At 36.3% G+C, this 24196-nt stretch overlaps 1 protein-coding gene across 2 annotated transcripts in view; it reads right to left on the bottom strand.

Moving 5' to 3' along the window:
* Positions 1-4268: 4268 nt before the first annotated feature.
* Positions 4269-24196, bottom strand: part of NUP58 (nucleoporin 58) — a 47046-nt gene continuing 27118 nt past the window's right edge. Inside the window, exons 13-16 of one of the 2 annotated variants that reach the window (XM_035302374.3) lie at positions 22034-22235; positions 16536-16634; positions 14848-14943; positions 4269-4415 (exon numbers count right to left, since the gene is read on the bottom strand). In XM_035302374.3, coding sequence (XP_035158265.2) covers positions 4333-4415; positions 14848-14943; positions 16536-16634; positions 22034-22235 — 480 coding nt within the window. In that variant the 3' untranslated portion in view covers positions 4269-4332. Of the gene's footprint in view, positions 4416-11162; positions 13610-14847; positions 14944-16535; positions 16635-22033; positions 22236-24196 lie in introns of those variants that run through there. The other variant, XM_002748931.6, reaches the window with a different exon arrangement.

Below are 24196 nucleotides of genomic sequence, written 5' to 3'. Positions count from 1 at the left end.
TGGTGGCCGCTTGTCACAGAGGCTTTCAAAATGTGGCTTGTGTGGCTGGGCACAGTGGCTCAAGTCTGTAATCCCAGCACTTTGGGAGGCCGAGGTGGGCGGATCACCTGAGGTCGGGAGTTTGAAATCAGCCTGACCAACATGGAGAAAACCCACTTATTACTAAAAATACAAAATTAGCCAGACGTGGTGCCACATGCCTGTAATCCCAGCTACTTGGGAGACTGAGGCCGGAGAATTGCTTGAACCAAGGAGGCAGCGGTTTTGGTGAGCCAAGGTCATGCCATCGCACTCCAACCTGGGCAAAAGCAAAACTCTGTCACCAAAAAAAAAAAAAAAAAAAATGTGGCTAGGCCGGGCGTCATGGCTCATGCCTGTAATCCTAGCACTTTAGGTGCCAATATGGGTGGATCACTTGAGGTCAGGAGTTCGAGATCAGCCTGGCCAACATGGTGAAACCCCATCTTAAAAAAATATGTGGCTAGTGTGACTGAGGAACTGAAATTTTCATTTGATTTACTTTTCATTAATTTAAATTCAAATAGCCACCCAAGGCCAGTGGCTATTGCTTTGGAAAGCACAGCTCTGGACATCGTCGCAATCAGTAACTGGAAAGCCCTTCCCCAACCTCATTTCAATCATCACACTCTACAACAACATCTACCTTTCCAGCACATTCCTTCTAATATCAAATCCACTGATCCAGCCCTGTGAGACCTAAAATCCACTGATTGTACAGCTAGTTCACTGACTTTCAATTCTGTATGCTCCCCCTCGGCCAGTTTGCATGCCATCATCTCCCAAACACTCGTCCTTCTCCCACTTCATTGCTTCTGTTTGGCAAAAACTGAAACCTGATTTAATCTGAGTCTCTTCCTTCTACATACTGAGATCTGCACATCTCAATATGGAGAAGAAAAATGCCCAGCTCTACTGACTGGGCTCATCGAATTCATGACTGCCAACCTCAAGAGCATGTCAGGGCATTGCTTGGCCAGCTAACTTCTTCACTCTACCACTGTGCCAGGGTAACTATTTTATATCTTCTCTCTACTCAAACTTCCCCATCTCCACTTGCGTCCCCACTATTTGCTTTTACAAGCTTCCACCCACCCATCTCCCACCTTCTAGCATCTGTGCCCGTGAACTCCACACTTTCTTCTGTTATTATGTCTCTGCTCTTCAGACTTGTCCACCCGCCTCCCACCCCCGTGCCCTGCCTTTTTTTTAGACAGAGTCTCACTCTGTTGCCCAGGCTGGAGTACAATGACACAGTCTTGGCTCACTACAATCTCCGCCTCCTGGGCTCAAGCGATTCTCCTGCCTCAGCCTCCTGAGTAGCTGGGATTACAGGCATGCACCACCACATCCAGCTAATTTTTGTATTTTTAGTAGAAATGGGGTTTTGTCATGTTACCCAGGCTGGTCTCGAACTCCTGACCTCAAGTGAGCCATCCACCTTGGCCTCCCAAAGTGCTGGCATTACAGGCATGAGCCACTGTGTGCAGCCCCAGACTTGTCCCATTTTAAAGATCCCACCTTCCCTCACTTATCCAAGGACATCACTCTGACAATTCTCTTCTCTCTCTCTGGCATCACCAATTTTCCCTTCTCCACTGGGTCTTTTACATCAGCATACAAACACGCCACATTTCTTGGATCTTAAAAAAATAAAAATACAAAACACTTCATTCTGATTTTTTTCCTGGCATTTCTTACCCCAGTTTTCAACAATCTTCTCAAAAGGATTGCCTTTACTTGCTGCCTCAGTTTCCCTCTTCCCTGTCTCTCTTTTCAAACATGTTTGAGGCAAAATTTGTGTACAATAAGCCACATACACTTAATTTGACAAGCATACGTATTCACCTATGAAATAATAACAATCAGTAAAGCAAGCATTTACTTAATCCCCAAAAGTTCTGTTCCCACTTTCTCCCCTCGGTTTTTTTTTTCTGAGACAGAGTCTTCCTCTGTAACCCAGGCTAGAGTTCAGTGGTGCAATCTCAGCTCACCGCAACCTCCAAGGGTCTGTGCAATCTGATCACATTTACCTCTCTGCTCTCATCTGCTATTTTCTGGGCCTCTTTTCTCTTTGTCTCTGCGTGCCTTCCTCTGTTACGGTCACCTGTCTTGATTCAGTCACCATCTTCTCAGCAAGACCTTCTCTAGCTCCTTTATTTAAAGTTTTAAGTTTCACCCCCGGCAGTCTCTATCCTTCCCTTTCTCTTCCCACAGTACTACCATCCCCTAACAGTCTATATATTTAACGTGTTTATCTTATATATTGCCTATGTCCCAAACTGCTGGGATTACAGGCATGAGCCACCGCACCTGACCTGGAATTTTTGTTTGGTGTGTTCACTTACCTATTCCAACACTTTAAAAAATGAAACTTAATAGTTGCTCACAAATCTTTGTTGGCAAATTCGATGAACATAGACATGATGGATGCATGAGAATGAGTTGCATAATATGCAAATGGACAATAAACATGCGAATAAAGATGTTCAATGTTAGTCATTAGTGAAATGCAAATCAAAAGCACAATGAGATACTACTCCATGCCCACTAGGATGGCTATAGTAAAAAAGACGGACAGTAAAGGAAATGGAACCCTCATACATTGCTGGTAAGAATGTAAAGTGGTGCAGCAACTTTGGCAGTTCCTCAAAATGTTTATTAGAGTTACCATATGACCTAGCAACTCTGCTTCATCAACTGATGCATGGATAAATAAAATGCGTTGTATTCACACAATCACATATTATTTGACAAGAGGCCAGGCGCAGTGGCTCACACCTCTAATCCTAGCACTTTGGGAGGCCGAGGCGGGCGGATTGCCTGAGCTCAAGAGTTTGAGACCAGCCTGGGCAACATGATGAAACCTAAAATACAAAACATTAGCCAGGTGTGGCAGCGTGTGCCTGTAGTCTCAGCTACTTGAGAGGCAGAGGCAGGAGAATTGCTTGAACTGGGAGGTGGAGATTGCAGTAAGCCAAGATTGCACCACTGCATTTCAGCCTGGGTGGTGACAGAGTAAAATTCCATCTCAAAAAAAAAAAAAAAAAAAATATATATATATATATATATATATGAGACAATAGAAGGAAATGAAGTACTACTCATACATGCTACAACATGGATGGCTCTTGAAAATATTATGCAAAGTGAAAGACAGTCACATTTATGCAAAATAATCCAGAACATTCCAGAACAGGCTAGAGAGGCAAAAAGTGATTACCTAGGGTTTAGGGTGGAATAAGGAGTGACAAAATGTTCTTACAGGTTTTCTTTGCGGGGGTTGGGGGGTGGTGTGAGAAAAACATTCTAAAACTAGATGGAGGCCAGGCATGGTGGCTCAGGCCTGTAATGCCAGCCCTTTGGGAGGCCAAAGTGGAAGAATCATTACAGGCCAGGAGTTCGAGACCAGCCTGGGCAACATAGAGACCCTATCTAAAAAAAAAAAAAAATTAACCAGGTGTGGTGGCATGTGCCTGTAGTTCCAGCTACCTGGGAGGGAGATGCAGGAGGACTGCTTGAGCCCAGGAGTTGGAGGCTGCAGTGAGCTATGGTCACCCCACTGCACTCCAGCCTGGGTGATAGAGAGTATCTCTAAAAAAAAATTTTTTTTTTTCAGAGGTAGAGTCCGCCCTGTTGCCCAGGCTGGAGTGCACTATCACAATCTCCACATCACTGCAACCTCCATCTCCCAGGTTCAAGTGATTCTTATGCCTCAGGCTCCTGAGTAGCTGGGATTACAGGCACACGCCACCATGCCCGGCATCTTTTGTATTCGTAGTAGATATGGGGTTTCACCATGTTGCCCAGGCTGGTTTCAAACTCCTGAGCTCAGGCAATCCAAAAAAAAATGTTGTTTTAATTAAAACTAGACTGTGATAATATTGTACAACTTTGTGAATACACTAAAAAGGACTGAATTTCACTTCAAATGGGTGAACTATAATGGTATGTGAATTATATCTCAACAAATTTTTTTTAAAGAGTGAGCTGCATAATTGGAATTTAAAAGTACTTAATTCACTATACTTGGTCAATTTTATTTTGCACTGACTTTTCCTATTCCATGAGTTTTTCACCAGTCCCTTCTATACATTGAATTAGTGGTCTGCGTCCCAATTTCTCTAAATACTCCCAGGATCTGGTATATAAGCCATTAGATTGTCCTTAAACATCAAGGGCAAGTTTTATTTCCTTACTTCTAAACATCTTGACCAAACCTATGCTAAGCTTAAAGCGCTTTTCTTAAATAAGATTTACAAAATGAGAATTAGAAGTTCCTTAAAGGTAGATATTTGTTGATTCAAGGACTGCTCAGAACTGGAGTTTTCTTCCTATTTCATTGGTTTCTGTAACACTGGGTTTTCGAAATCCAGTTAAAACCTCTGATTTGTTGCCTGAGAGAAAGAGAAAAATCGTTTAGACTATATTATGACAATAGTTAATATTTATTGCATCTTAGCTTACACCAAGTATGTATTTAGCACCTTACATATGCTAACCCATTTCAATCTTCAGTCAACCTATAAGATGGACTCTTATCTTCGTTTTCTGAGGCACAAAGATGTTAAACAACTTGCCTAAGGTCCTACAGCCACCAAGTGATAAAGCTGAGATTCTACCTAGCAGCATGATTCCAAGGCTTTTATATGGAGAAGGATCAGCAGGGAAGGTCACTGAAGTGACCCTTTCCCAACAGCATTAATTATTTAATTAATAAACATTAATAGAATCCAGTTAGATGGTAAGCATTGAGGATACAGAAACAAACCCAAACTAAAACAAGACGGGGCTCCTGCCCGGGGATTACACAGCCTAATATGGGAGACAAAGATACCACCAAATAATAAAAATATAGCTTGGTAAGCCTCTGTTAGAAAGTCCAAAGTCCAACCAGAGTGAAGAGATACAGACTAACTTTGTTGCGGGTAGTTAGAGAAGGATGAGGAAAGATGATGGTGAAGGGCTAACATTTACTCCAGACAAAACAAACAGCCCCTGGTGTGAAAGAACATAGTGTTCGGGAATGGCCTTGGTGTGGGAAAGCGTTGGAAGGGACTGGTAAAAGTAGAGGCCAGACTGTGGGGGCTTTGTGTGGTACGAAAAAGAGTTTGGAATAAAGAGCCCCAATGAGTATGGGCTTGACATAATCCTGTTTGTGAAAATAACTGTAAGAACTCTGATAATGAGCAAGGGTAGACAAAGAAACCGGGAATACCAGGAAGGAACTGTTTTACCAACTGACATCAGAGGCAAAAAGAAGCAAATTAAATTACCTGTAAAGTATTTCTCTTTTAGACATATAAGCCGTATTTGGTCCCAGAACCATGGTCTGCACCATCTAAAGCAGCATGGTCTAATAGAAACATAATGTGAGCCCCATAGATAACTTTAAATTTGATACTATCCAGGTGTGATGGTGTGCACCTATAATCCTAGCTACTTGGGAGGCTAAGGTGGAAAGATTACTTGAGCCTGGGCAACGTAACAAGACCCCCTATCTCAAAAAAAAAAAAAAGAAATGTTTTAACCACATTAAAACAAGTAAATAACATTTTGAAATATACTTAACTCAATATATTTCAACATGTCAACACAAAAACATTAACGTTGTGCATTTTTCGTACTATCTTCAAAATCCAGTGTGAATTTTATACCTAAAGAATTTTCCATTTGAATGCTAAATTTCCTTTGAAACTTAATTTGCATTTAGATTTTATAAATTTTACAATTGAATATGTAGACTCACAAACTCAAGTTGTTCCAAACATACTTAAACGTTGCCCAATATTTGAATGGTGTGTCAGGTTTTAAATTTAAATTGATAAAAATTAAAGTTAAAAGTTCGGTTCCTCAACCACGCTTACCATATTTTAGTGCTCAGTAGCCACATGTGGCCAGTGGTTACTAGTGTGGACAGTGCAGACTGCGCTGCTTCTCAGCCAAGGGAGAACGACTTACCAGACACTCCCTGGATTATAAAAGGTATCCACAAAATATGTTTATTATCAGGATTTAAAAAGGGAGAATCGTTCTAAACCAACTGCAAGTAAAACACAGTACAGAAGAGTAGAAATTCTTGAGACCAGAAGGAATAAATACTCAGCACATTATTGTTTTTGGCTAAGTTACGAAAAAAAGAGTATTGTTCTTTAGATCAATCCTTGTTTGGCTAATTGAGAAGACATAAACAATGATTTGAAAGAATCTTTGTTATTAACGCACCTATAAAAACATCTACAAAAACAAGTTCCATTATGGAACTCTAAGTCATAAGGCCTATTTAAAGCTGTACGTTGAGTAAACTCCTAAAACACAGCCCCACTACAAAACACCTGAAAATAATGACAATTTTTAAAAACTTTTTTTAATGCATAGCTGAATTAGCAAAAAAAGTAAATTCTTAAAAGCCAAAAATGAAGGCAAAGTATGAGAAGGACAGAGCACTGAGACTCGTGGCTGTTAACAGAGATGTAGAGGTTATAGTCCTGCTCAGGAGGCAAGCCGAGGCCCAGTGGCCTGTGGAGATTCACTTACTGTGCCCTAGGTAAGTTTCCCCCTTCTTCCTCACCAAGTACAGGTTTTTGCCAAGACATTCCCCCGCCCTACGTGCAGCTATGTGACTAGGTACTGCCAATGTGGTATGAGCAGAAGTATGCAACTGCTGGCTCATACTGCCAAAAGAAAGGTATCCTCTTCAATCCTTCTTCCCACGAGCTGGAAGGCAAATACAGGTTGAGAATCCCGAACTTCAGATGCTCCAAAATCTGAAACTTGAGTGCCAACATGAAACCACAAATGGAAAATTCCACATCTGACCTCATGTGATGGGCCAGACAATACTTTATTTCACACATAAAATTATTTAAAATATTGTATATTACCCCCAGAGCATGTGTACAAAAAACATAAATTTCATGTTTAAACTTTGATCCCCTCCCCAAGATGTCATTATGTATATGAAAATATTCCAAAATCTGAAACACTTCTTGTCCCAAGCATGGTAAGGGATACAAACTTCCTCTGGAGGGTGAAATATAAGTGTCTTTTATTTTGAACCCCTTTATGTTGTTCAAATTTGAGATTTTAAATTAAATACATGGCTCTTTAAACTTGTAAATACTTCATAAACTATATTCATATTTATTCCTCAAAGCCAGCTATTTTCTTGATTGCCTCAGGTTAATTTCTCCTCACCTACTTGAGAACTTTTCATGTATCACTTAAGAAAATCCACTTTAGATCATTAAATTATGTAAAGTTGAAAGCCTACAGACTCTACATAGACTGCCTGGGTTTGAATCCTGGCCCATTTGCTGGCTAGTTGAGTGGTGACTATTTTTAACAACTGTGCCTGTTTTCTTGCCTGAAAAAAAAGGACCACGAGTACCCAGCTCACAAGATTGAGGACTAACTATGTATGGCAGGTCGCAAGAGCAGATCCCAGCCCCTACTTAGCACTGTTAGCTATTATTGAGTATAGACAATATCCTACCCATACTTATTAATATATATTCCTAAATTTCCAGCAGTGGATCACACAAATTATTAAAGAATGCTTACTGAATTAAACTGACTTGCTACCCAAGGGTTTAAGAGGGGTAGTCATAAGAAATGAGTTCCCCCCAAGTTAATTCTACAGCACACTTGTCAGCAATGAAAGCTTTGTGAGCCTGGTAGGTTTTTTGTTCCTATTAGCTGACAAATCGACTAGGTAGAAAAAACAAATACATTCTATGAATGAATGGGAAAAAGGCAAAAACACATTCTGGGCCATTATCAATTTTTCCATTAATCCCTACTCTCTTTTATGTTGTGGCCTCTCATTCTTGCCTGTTTCCATGATTCTCTTGAGCTTTTTAAAGGGCTAGTTGCTTATTTGAACCAGCAAGTCTCACTTGGTCTGAGCATGTGGTGCTCTTTTGAGTGACAGGGGAGTCATATAAGCCTTCCAGGAAAGGTTTTCTTGTTAAACTTTGTCAGTTCCTAAAATAGTCAAAATTGCTCTGCTTACCTTTTCCAAGGTGGACACACCCCCACCTTCCTCCCCACATTGCCCAGTTGCTGGGATGATGCTTTTTTCCATAAACCTCTTCATAGGAAACCAGCAGAAAAAGGTCAAAGATGGAATGCACAAGTCTGGCTCGTGCTTCTTCGTAACACTCTTTATACCATAGAAATTATTCTCTCTCCTTTTAAATCCCATAGACCTAGGTACTTACCTTAATTTGCCCTGATCTACAGTCTATTACATACTTGTAGTTTCCCCCATATGATCTGTGTAATCACATTACTTTCTGTGCCTCTCAGTTAGTCATGAAAATCAGCACACTATTCCTGTATCAGACAGGCAGTAAAATATTGTGCTTTAGAAGTAAACAGATCTGGGTTTAAACCCTTGACCTATGACTTAGCTCTGTGACCTCAAATAAGTGGCTTAACCTTAGCCTCAGTTTCTTCCTATAAATTGGGTATTTCTGCTTTACCTGGTAATATTCAGATTAAACAAGGTCAAGTATACAAAGTACTGAGAGTGGTACCCAGGAGAGACTATGCAACCAATAAATGAGGATTTGATGTAGCAGGCAAAGAGGACTTTGTGACTGAGATTAGTTAGGTCTGCCAGTTCAGACTTCCCAGGAAACTGGCTCATGTTAGCAAGTCCCAGAATCCTGTGACTGAATAAGCCTGTCTCGGTGTGTGCTTCAAAAAGTGTGGCAAAGCCAGCATTATTCACAGAAAAAGTAGGACATTAACTCGGGTTTACTATATTATCGTCAGAAAGGACAGTTGAATTAACTGGTTATAATAATGTAAATGACCTCATACCTACTACAGGATACACATTTGCACTCAGAAATAAAATCAAGATGGTTAGTAAAAGTAATCAAACAAGAATCTAATAAAAACTGCTAAAAGGATAAAACACCCAGCAAATGCACATATCATGCTGTGCAGATTGTTGTCAATTTTCCCCAGGACATATTATTTGTGTAAATCCAATAAAACTCTGAACAGAATTTTTTAAAGAAAAATCAAACTCAATAAAATAGAGACTAAAGTTCATCTTAAAGACTAAGTGTCCTAGAATAGCCTCCCCACACAAAAACAAACAAAAAGGATAAGATAAAGCAGCTTGCAATCAGGTACGCAAATGAAACATCTGGCTACAATGATTAATGCAGTGGGGTACCGGTGCAGGAATCGCCAATGCGTGTAAAGTGTCAGGGGTTACACTATCCAAACACTTTAAATTTGATTCTATTATTAATATAACCACCCCTGTATATCATCCTCATTTTCCAGATAAAGCTGAAGTATAGAAAAGTTAAGTAACTTGCTCAAGATCACACATGGTCAAGGCAAGATTCTGAATGCAGCTGACCAGATTATCTATGGAAGTCCTACAAATCATTAAGAAAAAACCCTAATTTGGTACACAAATGGACAAACAATAAGCAATTACACTAACGTACAAATAGCTGATATTAAAAAGTTTGACATCACAAACTTATAATTAGGATTACAATTAACTAGGATCACAAAGAATACTAGGAAGTCGATATACCTGCTGGTAGGAGTATGTATTTGTATGGCATTTTTGGAGGCAATGTGACATTAAAACATATAATTTATGACTTTTCAGCAGTTCTTTTCCAGAATCAACCCCAAAGAAACATTAAACATAAGCACATAAAGTCATGTACAAGGATATTCACTCCAACTTTTTCTGTCAAATTGAAATAGTAAAATAAACCTAACTATCCATCAACAGAGAATAGTCAGTGTGGTATAGGTGTGTATACACACAGACACACACACACGATGGAATACTACACAGCCATTAAAAAGGAATGAATCGGCTGGGCACGGTGGCTCACACCTGTAACCTCAGCACTTTGGGAGGCCAAGGCAGGAGGATCACCTGAGGTCAGGAGTTCAAGACCAGGCTGGCCAACATGGTAAAACCCCATCTCTACCAAAACAAAAATTAGCCAGGCGTAATCACACCTGTAATCCCAGGTACTCAGGAGGCTGAGAGAGGACTGCTTGAACCCAGGAGGCAGAGGCTGCAGTGACCCAAGATGGTGTCAGCCTGGGTAAAAAGAGTTAAACTCCATCTCAACAACAAAAGGAATGAATTAATGGCATCTGCAGTACCTGGATGTGACTGCAGACCACTATTCTAAGGGAAGAAACTCAGGAATGGAAAACCAAACATCCTATGTTCTCTCTCATAAGTAGAAGCTAAGCTGTGAGGATACACCGGCATTAAGAACGATGTAATGGTATGGGAACTTAGGAGGGAAGGGATGGAAAGGCGGTGAGGGATAAAAACTAAGTGTATACTGCTCAGGTGATGGCTGGATCAAAATCTCAAAAATCACCACTAAAGAACTTACTCATGTAACCTCTGCAGGAATTCAATGCGGACGTCCAAGAAAGAAAGAAAAAAAAAAAAAAAGGAACTTACTCATGTAACCAAATACCACCTGTTCCCCAAAAACCTATGGAAATAAAAAAAAATTTTTAAAGAATTCCATTTCCTAAAAAAAAACCCCACAAAAACAAAACAGAGAAGAGTTGGAACAGATCATTGTACACCCATTCTATGGGACAGTATGCAAAAAGTAAATCTATATGGACACAGAAAGATGCTGATAATATACCAACAGAAGGGAAAAAGAACAAGTCCAGAACACAGACTTTTTAATCTATTTGTTAAAAAAGTAGAGGGATCTAAGAGAATAAAATGTGAGAAAAAATCAGAGAGAATACAAAAGAAAAAGAGAAGTAGCATTTATATACACCTGGGGACACATTTAAAAGGGTCTACAAGGATACACATCAAACCATTAGGGAATGGAGTGGAATTAGGGCCTAAAAGTTCAAGGCGACTTTTCCTTTTTTACTCAGTATTCTTATTTATAAATAAAAATGTTTATGCTTTTTGTCATTTTGAGAAGACAAAAGCAAGGGACAAATAATTTTCTATCTTACGTTCAGTCTTCTGTTTAGAAAAGAGCAAGATGTATAAACCAATGAAGAGAATACATTAAAACCCAACCAGAGAATAAAAGAGCAATAATAAGAAAATTACATATTAAGAACAGTTACTGACACCTATAAAGAATCAAAGCAACTGACACAATAAATTTTATTGTTTCCATAATAATAGGCTCTGGACAAAGACAATGGAGACAATGACAACACATTTAAACTCCTATAACAAATTAATGTTACAAATTTCCAGTGGTTCAACATATTAAAATGCAAAATATATAAAGAAAAAAACAAGAAATATAAATATTCAGATTTTTGCAGTACAATGAAATGTCTCTTAAAAAAAAGTTTGTTGTAATTGTGTAATAATTCTGACAATAATTCAAAACACAAAATCACACCATTTCCCTAACTTCCCATGATCTGAATCTGGGGATTGCAATATCACAGAAATATGCAAAAATAAGTTTAGTGCTCAGAGATAAATAATTTTCCTTATCTCAATGCATCAGTGTGCAAAAATTTCAATTCAAAAAGCCCATCACTGCTATATGCAGATAAATAAAACAGATTTGACAACGCTTTTATAATCAAACCCAACTAACACTATGCTAAAATTATGTGTGTGTGTGCACATGCATGTGCATGTGTGTGTATGCAATGCATTTTAGAAAAAAGATGTCTTGGTGAAAGTGAGTTTGAAAATAGTCACTGATACATTATGTACAAAACCTTTTATATAAAAAATTAAACTATTTTCAATGAAATTCCATGTTCACATTCTATCTGAAAACTGTAATTCAATCATAAATAGGTCTACTAATGGTTTCTCTCTGATATCATGGCTAAGGCAGTTCTCTTTCCAAGGGTTTTCTTTTATATCCACTTGATGTCACTAATATTAATGTAGTCAAATATACAGATGTAACCTGACATGCCTATGTGTTATTACCTGGAGCTCTGTTCACTGTTATAATGGGATAATGTACAGTTGCTACAAAGAATATTTTTCTTTTTTAAAATATACTGGTTTCTGTATTCCAAATTAAGCACTTACTTAAGACATTAAGAGGCTGAGAAGCCACTCCATTTGGTGTCAATATCAATAGCCCTATAAGAAAGAACTCTGTATTGGAATATCTAGAAAAGTTCTCACTAAAGAACTTCAGTGCATCCTTCACCTGCATAGAATCCATTTGGCTAATAGCTCTTTGCCCCAGAACACCAGTCTGGAGTTCAAATATGCTCCTGAAAGTTCATCTCTGATAAGAAAAAAACAACTCACAGAAGCAATATAAGGACACACAGGATAATAAAACTGTTAAAATCTTTTTGATGAGTCTTACAGCATTCCGTCTGGAGGAGCTGCTAAAGGTTAAGGTAGAAACAAAAAACGGAAAAGACCAGGGGCAATAAAGTAGAGTAGGCCAAACATTTACACCAATAACCATTTCACAAGTCTTTAAGCAAACAACTGCAATGACCTGTTACCTCTAGCTCATCATTCTACAAGCACTGAGAATATGAAGCTTAAAACGTGAAAACTTGAATACCTTAGATAAAGGGAACAGTCTGAGGCAAAGTTGTAGGCCTGCAAATATATTTTTTATTTTATTTTATTTTTTGAGATGGAGTCTTGCTCTGTCACCCAGGTGGGACTGCAAATGGCACAATCTCGGTTCACTGCAACCTCCACCTCTCAAGTTCAAGCAATTCTCCTGCCTTAGCCTCCCAAGTAGCTGGGATTGCAAGCACGCACCACCACACCTGGCTAATTTTTATATTTTTAGTAGAGACAGGGTTTCACCACGTTAGTCAGGCTGGTCTCAAACTCCTGACCTCAGGTGATCCACCCACCTCAGCCTCCCAAAATGCTGGGATTACAGGCGTGAGCCACTACGCCCGGCATAAATATATATTTTATATGCACACACAACTGTGTGTATTATTCTGTATATATTTACATACATATTCACAAGATGCCCTGCAGTGTAATTCAAAAGGCCTTTATCAAGGAACAAATTGATTCTAGTATAGGCCCTAGAGTTCACACCATCTGTATAAGAAACAAATGTGCATGTATTCACGTAATGTAAACCTTATCAACAAAAACACTGCTATTAACACTAAGTTAAATAGTAAGTTTTAGGTTAACGGTTTCTAACCATTATCAATCAGCAACGTAATCAGAACATTTCTTACACTGAGAATCAAAAAGAAAACACAACCGGATTTTAAATTCACAGGAAAAAAGATGTTCAGTATGGCAAACATGAAGAAAGTTCAAATTTCAGAGTAGGGAAAAATATCAAAACTTTATAAATCTCCTGGGATGCAATTTAATTACTGCATCATTAGAAAAATAGACTCAGAATGAATGGTGCTGCTATGGATTCTCTCAACACATCAACTCATGTTTATCTTTTTCCTCTTTTGTTTCCAGCTGGAGGTTTCTTCAACTGAAGGAGTTGTCCTCCTGTTCCAAAACCTGCAGAGGCAGGATTGGACACCCCAAAAGTCAAACCAGCTGATGCCGTGATGCCAGGATTGCTGAAGTTAAACCCAGATGTACTTGAGCTGCCAAAGCCTTATGTTTAGGGAAAAAAATATTCATATCAGAAGTTGAATTCCAAAAACAAATATAAAAAACAGGGAGGAGCAGTAAATTTCTGAAAGAATACATAATCTATAAGAACAGCAAATATCTTAAAGCCCTAAATTTCTAACATAAAATTTTAACAGGAAAATAATTTAGCTAACAACTAAGTGGCACCTTGAAAGAAAGTTCAGTGATGCAGGCCAAAAGAGAAATTAGCACAAATAACTAAAATCTATAGAAACTTCAAGTTGCCAGAAACTTTCCTGTTAATTAAATATGTCAAGGTGCCTTTCTCCTTAGCCCCACCAAAAACATTTTATCAACATGTAGAAGAGGGACATTCACATATCTGGACCTACCCTTGCAATCCCAATTCTTTCAGGAAAGCCTCAACCAGCAATGTTCAGGACAACAAATACACACAAGAGTAGTACTTACTGTTTTGATAAGAGCTTTTGCAAAATTAAGATCTAGTGCTACAACTGCCTAGTTAACTAATATAATATTTCAATTATAATCCTGATAACATGGAATCTTATTATCTTCCTCCAACTGGAACTGCTGATTTTAAACACTACTTATATTAAGCAGAATTTCCTTAAAATTCTGTAAATTTAAACACATCTTTCACAGTATTATGTCATTATGTTAGATATAGTATTTGTCCCTAAGCACTGCACATTAAAACAAGACATATTTACCAATATAGAGTAAATGCAAAAGTAAATGGAATTTGGAACTTTTCATTAAGAGTCAAAAATTAGACCTATTTCAAAAATAAACAAGAAACTAAATTAATCATCACTTGTAAGACTGTGGTATTCTTAAAACCAGAGGGACTCTGAAATGGAAATCATTCTCCTGGATGAATAACGATAAAAAACTTGGTTAAACTTTCACAATGATGGGTTCCTTTTGGCAATAATGAAGAAAATTATTTAACCATGAAGTTAGTCACTAGGGTTCAAATGAATCTCTGCTTAGTTAGAAGATATAATTACTTATCAAATCAAACTAAGAAGTCTTGTTAGAAACATTTTACAAACCTGGCCTTTAGTTTATGAGAGAGATAAAGCAAAACGATTAGTTATAGGCTTGCACACTTCATCTAGAAAGCAAAAACTGAATCAGAGAGGGAACTTTTGGGTTACTGGAAATAACAACACATACTTTTAAATAATTTGCATCTTTAAATTTGCCTGAAATCCAGGCAGAAACACACAAACCTGCACTAAGACTTCCTGAGGGTTTATTTGTTGTTCCAAATCCAAATGTGGAGGCCCCTGTGGTGCTGCATCCAAAACCAGAGCTAGTTCCAAATCCTAGTGGAAGGGTAATAGAGAAATATACAATGGCACATAAAACACAGGTTAAAGGATACGGACAAGTACAACCGAAAATCATCAGAGGTCTAATAGACACAGTGTTGAAAAACATGGCCTTATTAAGGAAATCTATTTACTCCTTTGCATGACACTTTTAGAAGAACCAGACTAACTCTGAAATAAAACGTTTATGTCTATTTAGACTAAGTTTGTGACTCATCAATAATTTTTAAAGAAGAAAGAAAAGAAAATATTAGTATTTTTCTCTTTTAAACGTGCTAGAAAATTTTACCCACCATTCAAGTATGATTTTAGTCAGTTATAAACATTTCTACTTTAGGGGTATTTCATTTCACAAAAAAAGGACTAAATATATTAATAAGCATGACATGCACAACAATGTGAATATTAAATACCACAAGGTTATTTTACTCTACTCTTTTCCAAAACATTTTTATTTAAGAATCTGTACTGCTGAAAACTGCACTACACAGTCAAGCACTTTAAATCTACTCAGTAACAGTAGACTCCTGCCATACTACCAGCCAATGTAACAGTGAAAAATTGGTGGTGAGATCATGCTTTTTCTCTTAGCAATACTATCTGCATAATTTTAAAAAAGGAAGTATTTTTCATCACACAAAGGTCATGACATTCTAAGTACTTGAAGACTAGTTTCAATTCTCCTAAGAGCCAGGTGCTCTACTAATAAAGTTCAAATTCTTTTTCAGTTACTTTGCAAAAGCTTATCTAAAATGTTGAGTGTGACAGTATCATTGCCTGTAATAGTAAGAAATGTGATGGCAAATTATGTAGATTATAGGAATTATGCTGTCTGCCATGATTCTAATAATACCTAGTTTGGAACAGAGTCTATATTAAACAACCATACTAGCTTACAAGTTTCCCATCTTATATTTTAGTGGAAATAAGGGCAACTTATTCATTACATTATAACGTGCCTGTGAATATACAACCAACTTTCGGTTATCCATACCAAATTGTGAATGCATTTGTATTAAGTATGATGTTTTTGCAGAGGACTTACCTTACTAAACTTATTAAAGTATTAAAATAAGCTTAATTGCTTAAGTAAACAAGTATGTATATAGGCAAATCTGCCAAACATGCTTAGAAATGGACATGAGTTGAGCTGTTCCATTCATAATAATTTCCCTAAGTTCTCATTTTCAAAAAAAGAAGATTCTGATTAGGAGAATGTATATCACCCAGAAGTAGTTCGGACTCCAAACTAACATTAAGACAACTAATTTTAAGATTTTTAATTAAAATTATTAAAACTAAAGAATTCTCAAGTTCATGTGTCGGCATATTGCTTTGAAAACATGAACATACCTACCACTTAATTTTAATACTCTATATTTACTATTCACAGAAGATGGAACGATTCTTTAAGTTCTAAATCTAATATTAGAAAGCAATGATTACGTTTAGAGAATCGTTTCTGCCAGATGGAACCTTAACTTCCAAAATAGCAGCAGATCCTCTTAGAAATTTTTTGTTTTACAGGCTAGTATCAATTCAAATATAGAATACTTCAATGAAATATTAGAAAAGTTAAAGTGTACCTCCAAGGTTTGAAGAACCTAAGCCACTTGATTGCAAGCCAGTGCCAATACCTGAGCCGAATGGCGTTCCAAAACTAACTCCCAGAGATGGCTGTGGCCCTGGTATAAAAAAAAAATGGGGGGGGAAACAAATTTGCCTTACTCTTTCAAGATTCAAGTTTATTTATGAAATTTAAAAAAAAATGAACAGTATTACTTTTAACTGATTCCATTTGTCAAAACTTAGTTTTCAGGATGTCCCTCCAGTCTAACTTACGTATCCAAACTGATTTACCTATCTAAAAATTAAAAAAATATTTTAAAAAATTAACCTGTTCAGAACTAGACAATTAAAAGAGGCTTACCACAATGAAAGAAGTTAGTTTAACCTACTAAATAATTTGAAATCTTTAATGTAACATAAATTATCGTTCCTTTAGATTTACTTCTAGAATTATTTTAGATCTCCTCACTTGTTTTCTGATAAGTCTAGTAGGTATCATCAGTAAGCGGTTTTTACTTTTTGTTTAAATCAAGCTCCTTAGAGTCAAGTCTCAATTGATCAAGAGAGACTAACACTAACATGGCAAAACTATCATGTTACTTCATAAGAGTCAGTACCCAAAAAACTAGGCATGATTTCTTATATGAAATATAAATGATATATACAATAAATAGATAAAAAAACAAGACAATGTTTTATTTTATTAAATTTATTGTTCATCGTAAAGCAAATCAATTACACAGTAACATGACAATTCCAACTTGTTCACAAAATGTGATAATTGAGTTCTATTCTTAAGCTCTGCTACATTACACCACTTATCACCTGATTAAATAAGATAATGAACATTTACAAAGGCACCGCTGTGTACCTTGACAGATTCAATACATTCAAGATTTCAATTCAGAAGTTTCTTTCCAACATTTTGGAATATGTACTCAGAAGCAGAACGATTAGTCATCCTTTTCCCACTTGTTACTTTAAAGATTTTGGCTGAGTTTGTTTGGCAAGAATAGCATCAAACTTACTAGCCTCTCTTTTAAACTACTATTTTTTTTTTTTTTAACTAAGCAGAATACAAAAATCTAAAAATCTCTCATTTGGATAAATAATTTATGAAAATTATTCAATAAATTTCATAGTACAATCTTCAGTACTGTCTTTTTCAAGCACAGTGATCAGTGCATCTCAAAGTTGAGGGAACTGTCAAAGTAATATACAATTAAAATTTAAATTTTTAAAGAAATCAATGCCTTCAAGTTGTCCAATGAAGAATGAGGTTTGTATATTAAAAAGGTAGTGTAAAATTATAAAGCATTTAAAGAAAAACAACTGAGGAACTAACTACATTTTGCTACACTGGGACAGAAACTGGATTTTTCGAATAGCTTCTACCCAGAAAATAAAGAATAACAACTAATAGCAGCCAAAATTCTTATACTATAATTAAAAAAAATAATTTAAAATCTTACATCCAGTTTGAGATCAATTTGAGAATAAAATACCTGCCTAGCAGCTCTTTTGTAAAATGTTACTATAGGAAAAAGAAACCAAGCATATTTTTATACTTTCTAATTCCTAACAAAAATAATACATAAAAAACACATGTCCAGTTTCTTTAACATTGAGAGACTTGCATGTCAAATGTTAATAGGAGGCACTGCTGGTGGAAGACCCTAAAGAATGCACACCACAGCCCTCAGCCTTGTAAGTCCTAAGAGTGACTCAAATAGCATGCTTTTTGTTGTGTGTGGGTCTACCGTTAAGCGCAACAGAACATAAGGTTTTTCTAATCATCAATATTCAGAATATAGGTAATCAAGAACTTATCTAACGATGACAAGACTTTCCATTGCACATCAGATACATATTTTTAGTTTTGTACCTTCACACAAATTCTGAAGGCAACATCATTTATAAAACTCGAAGGCAAATGTATAACATTTTTTTAATAGTAAAAACTCATGATAAATATCTCCCATGCCAAAGTATCAGCATATATTACACTCTGGCCACCATATATATTATTTTCACTATTAGAAAGCAGAGTCTAAATCCTTCAGGCAAAAGTTATGTAAACAATTCAAGAAGTCTGCTTTGAAATTTGAATAGTCATTCAATGAAAGGTTCTTAGTTCCATAAATAAAATTAAGTTAGTAGTGATATATACCAATGACTGCCCAAAGTGAAATCTTCATGTAGAGTAACATTTTACAAAAGTTACCATACAATATATTCACACACAACAAAACCAGGTTTAGCACTGTAATTCATATTTTCCAGAATAAATTCTACTTTCTTAAAAGTAAAACTGCATTAACAGAAAAAGGACTAAAGTGCTAAAAATATTTGATAATTTTCCATGATCACTCAAAATGCCTAATGTAATTAGTATGGTTATTTCTAAGTCACATTTTAAAATAATTTATCTTTAAATAAACCTAAAATGCCTTTTCCCCAGCTTGAAAATTTTACTCTTACTGATTTAATGGGGAATGTTCCTTTGGTTATTAAATGCAACAAAATCACAAAACAAGAAACTAAGATGAAATACTTAAAGTTTCCTATTTAACACTACACGTTAAATGTCCAAACCTATACTAAGCTAAAAAGTAGAAATTTCTAACAAAACGTCTTGGCTCTCCTTAAAACAGCAGCTAAGTCACTTAAGAAAAGTCTTACTATGTAAACATCAAGAACTCTTAAAAGTGTCAAAACACAACAGCAAAACTCAATCCCAGGTACATTGCTTAAAAACCTATCCTAAATTAAAATTATACTGAAAAGCCTAATGTAAAGTCTTCAGTTTTTCGGGAGGCTTGTAAAGCACTTATAAAAGTGTCAAGTTCTGCCAACATGAAACTACATCATCCACGTATTGATGCTCATAATTTCATACACAAATAGCCTGCTGAATTTTCATCAATTCTGTGCAGGCTTCAGAAGAAATAACCATAAAATTACACATGCCTGAGCCCTAGTATATAGATTTTTTCATTAAAAAAGAATTGAAGAAGGACAAAGAAGTCATTTAAGTCTATTCCTCCTCCTTGGAGAAAGACACAGAAGCCACCTACAGAAGGCAGCAGTCTAAGAAGCGATTTGCCCATATTCATGTTAATAAAAAAATCCATAAGCAAAATAAAAGCAAAACCCCTCTGATAACTCAAATCTTGTATATATCAACAATGATGTATAAAAACAATGCATAAGCTCAAACTACCTTCATCTAGATAGTCTAAAATTTGTTATTGGCACTTAAAAAAAATGATTTCACAAAAGTCACAGGGAATAAGGAATAACTTACTAGTACAAAACACTATTCAATAAATAGGGACATTTCTAAATGTATCTAGCAGAGCCCATAAATCTCACATCATGGTGACATAACTAAAATAACTAAAATTTTGACTGGGAAGGCCTGGAAAACCTTTAGAGAAACAAAAGGAAAAAGAAAAGATAATGTAAAATTATTATCACTATTGTTTAGCTTCTCAGTTCTAAGAATTCATAAAATTCAAAGTGAAAACACTGTAAGGTTGCTTAGGTTAATAAATTATAATTTCTGCCATCTGATTAGAAAGCCCTTACATGGACTTCAAAATTTCAGGGAAGACTGAAAGCAGTCAATTTCCCCAAAGCCTGGCAAAAGACAAAAGTAAAGCCTATGAGCAAAAGGCTCCGCAAGATTACTCCAAATGAAACTAACATTCTCAACCACCACAGAGGGCAAAGACAAAATCTATATTGTCCACCTTTGTATTTCTGAGCCCAGCACATAGTAGGCACTCATTTAGAGAATGAACACACATCTCCATATGTCCATGAGCTCAAAATGCATAAATGAAAACCTACGAATTTCTCAAGATAATACTGTCCAGATAAGTTACACACACACACACACACACACACACACACACACACCCCTTTGACAGGAGGTTTTGCTTCAAGTTTAGAAATTTATCATAGAATATATTCACTTACAACATAACTTTTTATATAACTGACACTTCTCAAGTTTTATTTATCAGAATGGAAATTCACTATGCTTAAAGAACACTTAACCAAATCTACACTTACCTACTTTAGGATTAATACTGGTCTAAAAAGTGTACTAGTACTGTTTGATGTGATTAGTTAAATAATCATGAGAGCTGATGGTCATAATTTTGGTTGGGATTGATTCTTTTAAAGAAGAAATCATCAATCCTCAAATGAATCAATCCCATAATGACTTTTTCCCTCCATAACTTGAGAATGCAATCCTACACTCCAGCCAGCTAGAGAGCTACCAGACAGCGCTCATGCAAGCCACTATTCACATGGGTCCAGCCACCACTAATATGGAGAATTTGGCTTACGCCAAATCTTTCATCAACCCTTTACTTATGGCAAGTCAATTCTGTCATCTCCAAATGTGAAGAACAATTTTTTAAACTGCCAATAGTGAAAACCAGAGAATGCTTCCCTAACATAGGCAGTCTGAATGCAATCTAAATATGTATTTTTAATTTTTTTTGTATGATAATTTACTACTGGACTATATGGAACTCTCAGAAAGACACATGCTAATGAATAAGTATTACTAAAAAATTACAAATGATTAAAGAAAAAAATCAATATCCATTAAGACTATTTTTCCATGTAAAACTTCAAACCTGACAAAAGGGATGGCAGAATTCAGATAATTAATAACCTCCAAAAGACACAGGACCAAATAAAACACTGTAGAATGACCACAAAAATGTTTCTCTGATTAAAAGTGTAACTAAATCAAGGAATAAAACCTGCTTTCTATGTTACCAATTATTTGCATCTGTTCAGCTTCCCATTGCTCCTTAGTGTGCAATCTGCATCTCAAAACATCCTTCTCCTGTGCTTAATGTGCAATTCACATCTCAAAACATCCTTCTTCCTGCTGTTCTGTTCACCTTGAAAAAGTACAATTCTAGCATGTATCTTCTTCAAAATTTGGTTTAGAGGGCCCGTATTCTGTTTACAGTCAACATACATAGAAACAACCCTACTGATCTTCAACATACCTTCAGTCAATAAAAGCGTACTTCATCCTGAATGTGGGTACTCTGTAATCACTATGTATGAGGAAAATGAGACTGCACCATCTATCAGTATCATATACAAAAAAGTCAACGTATGGATGGATGATCTCTGACTTTAAAACAATAAATGGTACAATCATGATTTTAGAATCTAATGTTATTCTTAAATGTAATTCACTAGTGGAACACCATGTTCTAAAGGGTATTCATAGCAATACAGCAAATAACATTAATTCACAATATTAAATATCTAATTGATGTATAATTATTGCTAAGACTACCCTGCTTTTTTTATCAGGTATGTTTATAATTGTGTCCTTCACAATTTTAGATTGTATTAGAACAGCTACTCATAGAAATTTCTTCAGTGCTCACACAAATGGAAGACTTATAAAAACACACATAAATGTTCTGCATTGGAACAGTAAGAAGCTATAACTTGAATGCATTCAGACCTGTAGCAGGCTGTTGCTGCTGTGTAAGTGTTGCAGCCATGGCAACGGCTGCTGCATTTGGCATGGTGCTGAAAGGGGTGGGTCCAGTAGTAACTCTGGGTGTGTTCTGCCACTTCTTGGCTTCTGCTCGTCTTGCTTCAAACACATCAACAGCATCTCCCAAGAACATTTTCCTGTAGCCAAGGTACTGTTCTTTCAGAACCTAAAAGAATGGAAATCAAACAAACAAAAAAGCTAAATGAAGTTCCACATTGACTACAGTAATATTTGGATGAATATAAACATGATGTTACCAAAGATAATGCCAATATTATACATTCCAATCTAAACTTCAGAGTGCTAGTAATGCACTTTCGTGTAGTAAGTGATGAGTTCAAGAGTTTTACTGCTCCCTTGAATAGTTTACTTCCTATCTTTGACATATCTTTACAACATGCTTCCTAAAATAGTCTTTGTGAGGCCTTGTTTAAAATAAATCAGCTCAGCTTTTAGACAAGCAGAGTAATATTTAAATTAATCCTCCATCAGTGTGCAGGTGGGTGGACTTAAAATAATTTAAAAATAAATATTCCAGTTTTTCAAGAAAATTTCCCCTCAAATATCTAATCTTTACACAGGCTTTAGAACAGTTAAAAAAAGAAAGAAAAAAGTCAGCACTAAATACATATACATATATATAAATTTTAAATACATTTTTTTGAAGGCCTGGGTAACATGCTAAAATAAGATGTTACACCACAGCAGAGTGCTTGGAGGGTATAATGAGGGCTTCTACTTTATCCCTCATTGTACAATGAGACTGATTCATGTAAAAGTTATGAACTCAACCATAACTCAACCGCCTCAAAGAAAAAATGAGTTTATAATTCCAGAGTAAGAAAAATTTCCAAGTTCATAAAGTGAGCTGCTTCTACCCAATGCTGCATCTGCCTTAAGGCTATTAACAGCAACAATTCTGTTTTACTTTAGAATTATTTAGCACTTTCATTGAAGATTTAGCCTAATTTAGATACTTTTTTTTACCACTTTTTGAAGAGATAAAGAATTTTCATATTTCTTACATCTCTTAGCAGAAATTAGCAAGTATTAGGTTCTGATTACAAGCACAGCACTTAAAAATCGTATTGTTTATAGTATTTAAAAGCTACCACCCTTTTTGTGTGGATGTCAGTGTTCTATGTTCCAGTTCCAAATTTTGCTACATTTATGACGTATTAAAAAGGGGGGCCTGTGAAGAACTGGAAATTGGGGAAGTGCCAGAATCAAGACATATGACATAATAAAAACAAACATTACTGATCCCCAAATCCACCCTTCCTTTTCCTGAGCAAGCATCAGTACCCCATAAATTTTAGTTCTACTTCAGATAATGAAAAATAATGATCCACCTTAGAAACTTAAGACCAATTAGTTAAAAGAAACAGGCTGGCCACAGTGGCTCCCACCTATAATCGTAGCCCTTTGGGAGGCCTACACAAGGAGGACTCCTTGAGGCCGGGAGTTAAGATCAGCCTGGGCAACATACCAAGTTCTCCTCTCTACAAAAGCTAAAAAATTAGCTAAGTGTGGTGGTGCATGCCTATAGTCCTAGCTACCCTAGAGGCTGAGGCTGGGGTGGGAGGATTGCATGGGCCCAGGAGACTGAGACTACAATGAGCCATAATTACACCACTGCACTCTAGCATGGAAGACAGAGCAAGCCCTTGTCTCAAAAACAAAGCAAAATAATAAAACAAACAAAAACCTTGACATCAGCCATGATTTATAAAATAAATTGCTAAAACTTCCAAATGTGTTAATGTTCCTAAGACCTGGCTGGATAAGACAGTTTACGCCTATTTCAACAGATTATCTAATGAAAAACGAAACGAACAAAAAATATGTATTGTGAGACTTAGATAAGAAATAAAGAGGCCTAGAGCTTAGTTTGCTCACTAAACTAAGCTAAAAATAATGGCAGCATACCAAATCTGATCATAAAATATTCTTTGGTTCTTGAGAATATCCTTTTGTTCTTGGGTTGCTTAAAGAGGAGGTCAAAATTTCACATCTATGTTCATTTGACATGATCTGGGGCAGTTTTATGTGGTCTCAGTCTCACTGTTCAAAGGTCATGTTACCGAAAAGGATATATTTTCCAAACCAGAGAAGAGAAAGTGCTGC

This window comes from Callithrix jacchus, chromosome 5 (assembly GCF_049354715.1).
Source record: "Callithrix jacchus isolate 240 chromosome 5, calJac240_pri, whole genome shotgun sequence".
NCBI classification, from domain to species: Eukaryota; Metazoa; Chordata; class Mammalia; order Primates; family Cebidae; genus Callithrix; species Callithrix jacchus.
Note: the sequence above shows the minus strand (reverse complement) of the source record. Positions and strands in the feature narration are given on the sequence as shown.